General features: G+C 40.6%; 1 protein-coding gene across 1 annotated transcript; it reads left to right on the top strand.

Annotated features, from left to right (window-relative positions):
* Positions 1-1,900: 1,900 nt before the first annotated feature.
* On the top strand, positions 1,901-7,662 carry LOC122395475 (tubulin beta-1 chain). Its single transcript, XM_043393096.1, has 2 exons — positions 1,901-2,067; positions 6,239-7,662. Exons 1-2 carry the CDS (start codon positions 2,011-2,013, stop codon positions 7,523-7,525), a joined length of 1,344 nt encoding a protein of 447 aa, XP_043249031.1. The 5' UTR covers positions 1,901-2,010; the 3' UTR covers positions 7,526-7,662.
* Positions 7,663-12,114: the final 4,452 nt, after the last annotated feature.

The following is a 12,114-nucleotide window of genomic DNA, read 5'->3' as shown; positions in this document are numbered from 1 at the left end:
TAGGTTACTTTTATCATTCGAAAAAGCAGGGCCTTCCAGGGATCGAAATCGGTACAGACCAATCGTCTTTCGGATGCACCTGTGTCCCTTCAGAAACCCTATCTATCGAAAGATAATATTGCATAATGGTTTACATATGTATATTGTAAAAGAAACTATGTATGTGGTAAAGTCAAAGTAATGACTAATTCAGCGAGTAATGGTTATAACGTGACAATTGTATTGACTCGTTACAACCAAGTTGGACTCTATTAAGGGGCGAGTTTACTTGTGTCTAGGGTGGAAATATGGACAACATTTTCAACTGTTTTTCCTAATAATAAAGGAGTTATTTATGAGGAGATGAGGAGAACTCTTTTTAGTAATTGCAAATGAACGTTAAACATTATTATATTAGAAACCATAAAACTGCAGCCTCCGAGTTAAGATGTTTGCGATTAAATCCGCAATATTTGGATGGGCGTGTACGACAGTGAGTCACGTATCGACTTTTCTTCCGACCAGGTTGGGGTAGGCGGGGTGAGTCCAAGGCGCACCGTAGGTAAGGGTGGAAAAGACCGCAATGAAATAACCATTTGCCAAACCAAGTAGCGGATATTTGGTTCGCGATGTTTCAAACAAACCCTTACGAAACAATTAATCATAATTCGATGCTCGTTACGAAACGTTCAAGTAGAATATTCTGCCAGTGGCGTACTGTCTGCCCAACAGTCTCACCGTGAACGATATAACGGGAAAAATAACAAAAGGTCAGAACAGTAACTCTGTCCGATTCTCTACAACTTATTGGTCACGTTCCTTCTTTTGTCTGTGGTCAAATTACTCGCGAAACTACGCAATGAAGCATTACACGACATATAAATGCATATTATACAACGGTGCTTCAATAAATCTGCCCTCGGTCGTAAATTAGCGTTACCTCTTCAGCTAGGAGTAAAGAAAATTTCCATACGCGTTGAAGAAACATTTGTTAACCAGACGGATAATGTTTAAGCAATTACAAGCCAGATTAGACCAAGTTTGATTTTTTTTCTGTACGATGCTTTCGTGACAAAAACGTTTATTCGTGCCTAACCACGCCCAGTAATCGATAACGTTTTCAACGCGTTGAGCGCCGTCAAAGTAACAACAGCAAAACATTTGGACAGATTTTAATTGCTTGATAGCACTGCTGTTTATCAGTGAGTAATTGTGACGCAAGTGTCCACAACAGTATCAGTTTAATAATGTCGATTGTTCTATTGAATCATTATAGATAGACCGTTGTATAAATAGCATTTGATAGAATATTTAGGGTATAATAGATGATTATACATTTTCAGAGTTTCGAGCAATTTTTCTCTGTCAACGATACTAAATAAAGCAATAGTAAATAATCGAGTGTGAAAAGAAACTACTACATAGAATATAAAAAAAAAGAATGAAATACATTATTTTGGTTTCGATATATTCTCTTCGACGTAGATTATTTATTAATTTGCATTGTATAGATCGTTTCGGTGAAGTTTCTGGGGGCCCAACAAAATGAGTTGAATCGTTTAAATATGTATGAATTATGCTCGAGCGTTCGCAAATTGGCAAACAATTGAACCACTCCCGAATTTATAATGCTAGAAACATCAATGTTTCCCTTCGACGAGACGAGTGTGGAGGGTATTGAAAAAAGAGAGGTCGGATTCGTCGGCCAAACAGAAAGAGTAGGTCTGCAATTTTGGCTTTATCGAAATTTTCGACGATGTCACATTCATCCGCAGAATCGTTAGAGCAGTTGGCAACGCTGTCGAGGCTGGCTGGTGAAAAGGCGGCGGAACCCGAGCGGCAACCAATGGGAAGCGTCGAACGAGCCGCCCCCCGACGCCCCACCGCGGTCTCGTAGAAGCTTGAAAATCTGTAACGGACGCGGCTACCAGGGCATATTCGTTTCTGGGCTCTCGTGACGAGTTAGCGTGCGTCTCATCGTTGGTTTGATCAAAGTAAGATTCGAAGAGGTCCAAGAAACTACCAAGCAATATGAGGGAAATCGTCCACATTCAAGCCGGCCAGTGCGGAAACCAAATTGGCGCGAAGGTACGTGTCGAAATAAACGTTCGAAACGATTAAATACGCGGTCCCGTGTAGAAGCGAACGTTTCTTTGTTCCATGTCGCGTGGCGTCATTAAAGATTCGGGATAACCCTCGGAAAACCGTGTGAATCACTAATATTGGTCGAATATCCGCCAGATCGTAACTGCTTCGATCGTTTCGAGAAATAGAATGTCGAATCGACGGGAGATAGGAAACGTGAAAAAATTTTGTTAAACCGTGAGTACGCCATCTTTCTGTGTTCCTCGAGTATATCGCGTTGTATGGAAGAAGTACGGGGCTAAGAAGGCATTTTTGATGTTACGAACGCGTAGTGTTGTACTTTTACGATAGAAAGATATCGAACGCAATGTGTAGAGGGACGCGGTGCTGTTGGTATGCGAATAAATGGCAACCTCGCCCGGTCGAAGACCTGTCATGGCGACGGAACTTCGCCGGCCGGCGAGTATGCTTAACGGTTTTTTTTTTCCCGTCGACTCACGTTCTGGAACGTGGCGTTGTCGTCAAGCGTTGGCCATATTTTTCTGTATCGCGTCATGGGCAGAAATTTGTTGTGCAGTCTCGCGGGTAAAGACGTTCGAAAACGTATCGTTTGTATGAAAATTAAAAAAATGCTTCGATCGAACGATTCGCGTGTTGGGTGTGGCTAGTTCTCGGCGCCGAGACACACCGGTGTTGATGCGGCAACGGAATCGAACGGTTGCGCGCGCAATCGATGCTCTCTCTCTCTCTCTGTAGCCTATTCGCTCTCGTCTCCCCATTTCTCGCATACAAATTCTCCACTTACGTTTTTCTATTTTTCTACGTGTCTATCTCTGCAGACTCCTTTCTGTTCCGTTCCATCATATCCTTCATCGTTTGACGTGTAATTTTATCATGCCAATTAACTTTGTCTCTTACGTAAAGGTTTAACGTCTGCTTAAATTGTAACTCTTGAATGAATTTTCATACGTTCGAGCGCCGTATATGGTAATAACCGCGATAGAATATCGTTAAAATGAATTCTTTATATTCGTCCGATTCGAGTTAGTAACGGAATCCGCCTGACCATTGTATAAAAAGTATTTTTGGTTAGTCGAGTACTGTCGAGCTGGAACAATAATCTTTACGAATGTACCTATTATGTTCAATTGTTTTGTTGCATTGTGAGAGTAATCTCGAGGTTCAGGTTTCATAAGCATTTTTTATAAGTTGTAGAAACTTGTCGTGTCGAGTTATTTCTCGTAGCTTGTATTTTCCTCTTTGACAAATATAAATTTAAATAATATAATTTGGAAATAAATAAACTGTGTATAACGGACACAATTATCGTAGCAATTGTCTTGAGAAGACTGCCTTACGAACGCAGTAACGCCGGTCAAGTCACGCTCTCATAGTTTTGAAGGTTGCCTCATTGAGTCAACGTCCGCTGCCAAAGTTATCTTTCTTGATCTATTGCCACGGTATCGATTTTCTGGCAGGAATATTTTCTCATGGACATGCCGCGCGGGTTTGCAATTTCGATTCCCTGATCTGACAAACGTTGCACGGTTGTGCAACGATCACAACTATCCATTCAGGGATCTTGGAGTCCAAGGACATCGTGTCTTGCGTAGCTGGGTGAAACGCTTCCAAATAAAGAAAGAAGATATCGATCCTTTCGCCATTTTCTTTCGTTTTACCTCGGTCCGTTTCCAGCCATTTCGCATTTTAGGTGCGTATCGATCGGCTCTCGATGCCTTCGAATTAAATTATATTGGAAACAATGAACGTCGAGACGAAATATTATCGCACTGTTTTTTTTAAATTTCGATTTTTTTCAAACGGTTGCCATCTGTCTGTAACGGCCGTCTGCTCGACTGTTCGGAGGATCGTAAATAAAAGGCATAGAGCAGCTGCTCGGGACGATCCACTGTTAGTTCTTCCTTCGGCCAATGGCGGCACCAGTTTGTTAATTTTCTAATCGATCGATCCATTTTTCTTATCGGAAATTTACAATTGTCGTTTTTATACCGATATATTATTAAATTGTCACGACGCGTAATATTATTGCATTTGTCGTTTTAACTTAACGAGGCTTGATTATTTCTCCGTGCAGTTGGCCGAGGGCGAGACGTAAACAAGAAATATCAGGGTGCATAGATCGGGGAAACTGTGTTATGCTAATTGTCCGAGTTCGGTATTACAGTCATCGGTTCTATATATAGCGATGACATTGGTGACTCATATCTCGCTACAGCAATCCACACGTAGATGTAGCGTGTACAGGTCGGTGCGGTGGGTGGGAGGTGGCAGGGCTGGGCTATCTTAGCTTCCCACTAACGATATTCATATATGGTCATACCGCTCAATATAAACCATCGTGTCCATGTAGGACGTTGTAGGTCTCGTAGGCGTGCACTATCGTTTCACGACTTTGGCAACGATCGTCGGAAACTCGAATCAAGTTCAATCAGAAGGTACAAATAGACTCGGAACGTTCTTTAATCGATTCGATAGTCCCTGAGAGATTAAATCCAACCAAACACCAAGAGGGAATTAACATTTTTAGCAAACTACGATGACGCACCGCGCGAGCCTCTTCCGACCTATGATAACGTGATACGCGTTGCGTGGGAACACGATGTAACGAAGCATCACGTTAGACCAACCTTAAATCCAATCGCTATATGCTTCGGTGATAGCGTCTTACTTGATGTTTTTATTTATTCGAACCGTGTACTACACTCCCTGTACACGTCCTACGTACATGCAATAGTTTAAACCGTGGTTGCCAATGCTAATTTTTTAATTCCAAGAAAATGCAACTACAGATTGTTCCTTTTATGCAATCTTTATTTATAGCAACGCCGCTGATTTACCAAGTCATTTTGTTTTTACACAGTACGTTTTTGTAATACGTATTCTTGTAATTTATTTTTTTGACCTTGCTTTTAGAGCTTAGAGCTACCATTCATTCTTTATACCACCGTTTAAAGAATAAATTTTCAAAGTATAATTTTTACTTGAATTTTACTTGAATAGAACTGCTCCATAGAGGCGAATTGCTCGTTGGTACATTTTTGCGAATTTCCGTCTCTCGCGGAAGGTCGCATGGTTGGCCGCCTAGTTATATTTCTTACGCGGTGTCTATGTACACGTTCAACCGACATTCTCTGGCGTACATCGATTTCCAGAAATATACCAGAAGGTCTTTGAACTATAGTCAAGAGAGGTGCGCGCTCGCGCGCACACACACATACACTCTCCTAGATAGAGAAGAGAATGCTTGTTGATCGTGGCGCGCGTTGCTTCGCTGCGTTTTCGCGTTGCGCGCGTTCGTCCGCGTCAGAACCGAAGGAAATCGACGCTCAGGGAATCAGGAGTCGCATAATTAATTTCGTTCGGCGGTCGAGCGACTAATTTCTGTGTAAAAAAAACAATTTCGAGGAGCAAAGAAAATAGGAAACGAGAAACATTTTGCCATGGTCTTAATACGTGCGCGTATTATGACTAATTACACGCGAGCTATTCACCGACGAGGTCGTCGAACTGTCGGTCGATACTACGGAAGACTGGAAACGGATGCGAGGGTAATCGTAGAGAGAAAGCGTCTGGCTGGCTCGTCCTTCTTCCTTTTCTATTCGAGCACACTGGTTCCAATGAGATATATACCTCGTGTATTTGCAACACCGTTACAAAACCTAATTTCTCCCAAGATTTTCCCGGCTTAACGATAAAATATCAATGAACGCGGGTTGGCCGATTTTTCAAAGTCCTCCGACGCGACGGCACATTTTCTGCCCCACTTTTGTAAAATAGTAGATTTTTCTATCCAATTACTATATAAAAGAATCCTATATTACGAGTAAATTTCTATACAAGATAACTTGATAATTAATCGGTATGCGTTAACAACGGTTCTGTTCTAATAATCGGGGTCGTGGCGGATTGGCAGCGCGGCCGGGGGCGGCCCCTTACTCCTTGACTCGAGTCCAAACCTGGTTGAAACAAATTTTGTTTCACTTTGTAACAATACGTTCACAGATTATTAGATTCACGAACGGCGGGCGGTACAATTTGCAGATCTGAGATTCGAATGAGTGCTAGACTTGAATTTCTAGATCGTTGTTGCGTTTGTAAATTTTTATCGAAAGAAATCATTGCCTCGATCGTAACGTACGAATATTTCTTACAGTTTTGGGAAATAATCAGCGACGAGCATGGCATTGACCCAACTGGTACCTATCATGGCGACTCGGACCTTCAATTGGAACGAATCAACGTCTACTACAACGAGGCGTCCGGTGGTAAATACGTACCACGTGCCATCCTCGTCGACTTGGAGCCGGGAACTATGGACTCTGTTCGCTCTGGTCCGTTCGGACAAATCTTCAGACCTGACAATTTCGTGTTCGGGCAATCCGGAGCTGGCAACAACTGGGCCAAGGGTCACTACACCGAGGGAGCCGAACTAGTCGACTCTGTACTCGACGTTGTTAGGAAGGAAGCAGAGAGCTGCGACTGCCTCCAGGGATTCCAGCTGACTCACTCTCTCGGTGGTGGTACCGGATCCGGTATGGGCACCCTGCTCATCTCCAAGATCCGCGAAGAGTACCCCGACAGAATCATGAACACGTACTCGGTCGTCCCGTCTCCTAAAGTATCAGACACCGTCGTAGAACCGTACAACGCGACACTCTCCGTACATCAATTGGTAGAAAATACAGATGAAACCTACTGCATCGACAACGAGGCCCTCTACGATATCTGCTTCCGCACCCTGAAACTCTCCACACCTACCTACGGCGACTTGAACCACCTCGTCTCCCTTACGATGTCCGGTGTCACGACCTGCTTGAGGTTCCCTGGACAGCTGAATGCTGACCTTAGAAAACTTGCCGTAAACATGGTACCGTTCCCGCGTCTCCACTTCTTCATGCCAGGTTTCGCTCCGCTCACATCCCGCGGCAGCCAGCAATACAGAGCTCTTTCGGTTCCTGAGCTCACGCAACAGATGTTCGACGCGAAGAACATGATGGCTGCCTGCGATCCCAGGCACGGAAGGTACCTGACGGTAGCCGCCATCTTCCGTGGAAGGATGTCGATGAAGGAAGTAGACGAACAGATGCTAAACATTCAGAACAAGAACAGCTCGTACTTTGTCGAATGGATTCCGAACAACGTAAAGACAGCCGTCTGCGACATCCCGCCTCGTGGTTTGAAAATGTCTGCCACGTTCATTGGAAACTCGACCGCCATCCAGGAACTGTTCAAGAGAATTTCCGAACAGTTCACAGCTATGTTCAGGAGGAAAGCTTTCCTTCATTGGTACACCGGCGAGGGTATGGACGAGATGGAATTCACCGAGGCGGAATCGAACATGAACGATTTGGTTTCGGAATACCAGCAATACCAGGAAGCTACCGCGGACGAAGAAGCAGAATTCGACGAGGAGCAGGAAGCCGAAGTCGATGAGAACTAAAGAGGACCACCGGATCTCTCTACCCGCAACAACCAACTCTCTCAACCCGTTATCTCCGCTCATGCTGCTTCTCGATTCTGCGTTTACCTTTTTAATTATTTTTTTTTTTTTGTTTCATTTTTTACAGACTGTTTCTTGCCATCAGGCTCAATCAGGCGCGCTTTTCCTTTATTAGTCCAACACTTGCTAAATAATTTGGAAGAAATACTCTGTTTGTCGGTCCGTCTTTTATATATATATATATTATTTCTATTTTCTACATCGAGTTTCTCTATCGATTTGTTGTTCATGAGGCGCGTCTTTATATTCAGTGTATAACCGCTGTCGCGGTCACCATCGTCTTTAAATAAATTATTACGATATAAGTGTATGTTTTATAAGAACCCTTTATTATATTAAGCCGTATAAGTGCCGCATCGGACAATTAATTTTTGTATTTATAAAGCTACAATTGTAGGCGTACTTGTATTTATATTTGTCCTCTTTTTACCTACCGACTTTTATACCATGACAAATAGATCTGAATAAAGTAGATCATTCGATCAAGCAGTATCAATCGAGCACTCGTAATTGAACATCCAGTTAACGATTCTTAAATCCGGTTGAAAATTTTAATGTAATGGGTAATGTATACTTTGTATCGAAATTCTTCGTACGTAGCACATACCGTAAAGTCGAAGCAACAAACAATCACTGATCGTTATTGTTATCGAGTTAATATTTGCTAAAAAGAATATTGACGCCCCGACCTCCGGGATGCCATGCAGGTATGGGGTCATCAGCCTGAGAAAGCTTCCCCTATCCGCCACGTAGGGGTTCACCTACCCTGCCAAACCACAGACAAGGTATACGAGTACACCTTACACCTTATAAACTTTCGTAGCCCAAATTTACTGTCATACCGACCTAAACATTGAGTGGCGTCCTCTTCTCATGGATATGAGTTGACAAGCACGAATTATTCGCGATTCTTTGATTAAAGTTGTAAATAATTTGCATGTAATCATCCTAGTGAATAATGTTAATAAATTCAAGAATCTACATCGTTACGCGCAACAGCGCGTATTTTAACAATCGAGTAATCTTCAAGTGATCTAAATCGATTGGTTACTCGAATGAAATTAATCGATTGATGCTCAATTCTGGGCGGTACAGCTTTCATTCCGTTAAAAAATACTAAAATTTCTGTAATTTCATTTTCTGTCTCACTTCCTCTTGTCACAGACGAGATATATGAATAGACCTTTCACCTTATGGACTTTCGCGGCCGAATCTGACTGCCATACCGACCTGAAAATTCGGAGGTGATTTTAGCGGCCTCTTCTCATGGATAACGGTCAGTTGAGAAACTCACTGAATTAGTGTGATAGGCAGCAGCTAGTGCGTGTAAATGCATATCAGTTCAAAGTACGAATTATTCGCGATTCCTTGACTAGTTAAAGTTGCAAATAATTTGCTAAAATCAGTCTATCCGCGGTTTCTAGCTGAGGCATCTCTCGGGTTCGTAATACAAGCTTCGTGAGACATCGGAGCTCCCCCCGCCGCGTCATCTAATTCCCGAGCGTTGCCGAGCACAGCGGACGGCCATCATTCGTACTTTGAAAATAAACATAGCAGGACGTGTCGAGACGTATCGGCGTTTCGCAACCGAGGTGCGTATTTCTAACCTGTTTATCCTTCCACGATCTCTTGCAATACGGTTTCGATTTAATCATTACTAAATTGTAATAATCGTTCGTGTATTTTAATGCATCGTTCTTTCGTTTCTGTTGCAGTCTCTTAATGGAACTCGAAATTAAGAAATAATAAGTCTTGTTGGAACCTGCCAAGACGTGTCGGTGTTTCGCGACCAACGAGGTACATACGTGTTTCTAACCTTTTAATATTTCTTCATTATTATCAATTATTGTTTAATTATGATTTAATTTGTACTTCATTTCTGTTGCAGTCTCTGATTGAAATTCGACGCCATGGGAAGTTTCATTGGCGCGTAAACGACACCATAACAGATGGCAGACGAGTCGACTTTGAAGGGAATATTGGTAACTTCTAAACAATTGTAACCAAAATTAACATCTATATCAATATTTATATATTTGTATCTCTTTATTGTGTCATTCGTTGCAAGCATGATGATAATTTTATAATCGGCCATTGTTAAGATAAATTATGAAAATCTTTGACAAACCTTTTATCCACTTCGATATAATATCGAAGTATACAGAAATGGCGTTGGTAGATATCGACGATAAATTGAAATAATTTATATTTAACTGTATTCTGATCGCGATTAAATATTTCCGAGTGTTATTTATTTAATTGATCGTTCATATTTCTTTATGAATTGTTGTAATTGCAATTTGCATATATATTTCGATGCAAGTTTAAGAAAATGTAGTAACTTCGGCGTTGAAATATGCTATTCGAGCACAAATAACCAACGAACTTTAATTCTTGCAAATTTCGGAATATTTATAAAAATTACGGGATATTCTAACGTTCGAGAAAATAAACATAATCATGCTTACAACTCTAACTATGAAACTTAGTGATATAGTATTTATAAATTGAATAATTACTTGTACTTAATTATTTTCGTAGATAATATTTTATCGTTGAAATTCTCATTGATTCAGAATATTTCGCCTTCGTGGCATTGAATTTTTACGTGGCAAACTATGCATACAGTAGTATTAAGTAAAGCAGTATTTCTGTTGACGAACTTTTGTAAGAAGAAAAAAGAAAATCGATAGGCAAAGCACAGATGTGCTTGTTTTGTTTCTTGTCTCCTGTCCCTTTCTTTTCAGGTCTTTTCTTTCCAGGAAATTTGTTGGCCGAGCGCAATGCGGCCGGTAGATTCAGTGTTTGTACGTAGCAACAAGTTTGTTTCTCGGGGCAAAGTGACCCCGAGCACGTTATCGTTCGCGATGTTAGGCAAACGCGAGAAATAGAAGCAGTGTTTCTTACGCGGTATTAAATTATTTCCAGAGCCTCGTGGCTCTCCTTGTTTCGCGATAATAGAGTCATTTGTTCGCCGATTTCAATCCTCGGTCGCGGTAATCAAATTTAATACTTTCCAATCAAAAAATTAATTATTTTTTCAATTTGACATTTAAACTCCTCGTTACCGGAATTAGAATCAGTGCATCACGGAAGAGGATTATTTGGCGATGCTCCACGAGCAAACAATGTAAGTATAAATTTATACTTTGAAATTTTTAATTAAAAATCTCTACAGTTTTGACAATAGATTCTAATTGTTTTCTTACAGTTTTCTTACAGTTTCTGAACATGATCCTGGGGACCAGCAGCAGTACCCGGGGTATCGGGCGGTGGACCACGAGCGAACAACGTAAGTATAAATTTATACTTTGAAATTTGTTAATTAAAAATCTCTATAATTTTAACAATAGATTATAATTCCTTTCTTATTCTTTATAGCAGGAGCATGCAGGGGGCTTTGATGACTTCCACCGGGCAGCAGCAGCAGCAGCAGCAGCATCATTATGCAGTCATCCCAGAGGCACAAGTTCATCACTCGTAAGTCGCATGCTATTTGTGTTCCTCTGGTCCCCAACCATGTTGTAGGATGAAAGATCCGAATCAACACGGGTGACCAGTTGTATACTTAGTATTTTTGACGAGTTAAGTGACCGCGGGTATGAAAAATACCCATGAGTTATATTTTTTTAGTGCAGGCTAGGGTCTTCTTGCACTCGCGTTTTTTAATGTTATCAATAAATATTATACAACATGATTATTACACAATTTTGATCAATTATATGAAATATGTTTATTAACTTTATATGAATTATATAATTGAGTAGAATATAAATTAATATAATGTGAAAACATTATATTAATTGTACGATTCAGTAAAATATCTTACATTATTAATATAATTATTAAATATTCGTCTTATCGATTAATACATCATACGATGTATTTTATGTGCAAGAAGGCGTTTCGCGACTGGTCGATTTTCAACTCAAAGGAACATGCATATTGATTATATTTTTACAAAAATTTACTTTGACGACAAAATCGACCAAGGTTAATTTAATATTTTGCATAATAATTTATCAAATTTATTTCAATTTGCAAAGTAAATTATTTTATCATGAGATCTTTATTAAAGTCTTACATTTTGCACAATTAAATTTCAGTCACAAATTTTTTCTTGAATAATAGTATCTTTCAATATTAACGTACTCTGTTGTTGATCTATTACATATAACAAGTCGAGTCATTTCAATTGAGAATTGATACCGTTTAGTTAATTATCAATAACCAGTTGTTCTAGTCAGGATTTTCAGGATACTTTTCCGTGTTCGTTGCCTAAGTTCGTGCACATGCCCAAGTGTTATTTGCACGAGCGAAGGCAAACGGGGCACGATGACTTAGTTTGTAACATTTACAATAGTAATTTATCCGTGCGACTGACAATGCTAGTGTATCGTGCACGATGTACCGTCCACATATGTGTGTGTGTGTGTGGTTAGGATGTGGAAGTGCATCGTTTCAAAAGTTTATTACGATTCAGATATAGAATTTGTTGACATTAGATTCATAACAATCGTAATAATAAT

The sequence above is a fragment of the Colletes gigas genome, unplaced genomic scaffold (assembly GCF_013123115.1).
Source record: "Colletes gigas isolate AHSC1104 unplaced genomic scaffold, ASM1312311v1 Colletes_gigas_Sc00001, whole genome shotgun sequence".
NCBI lineage: Eukaryota > Metazoa > Arthropoda > Insecta > Hymenoptera > Colletidae > Colletes > Colletes gigas.
Note: the sequence above shows the minus strand (reverse complement) of the source record. Positions and strands in the feature narration are given on the sequence as shown.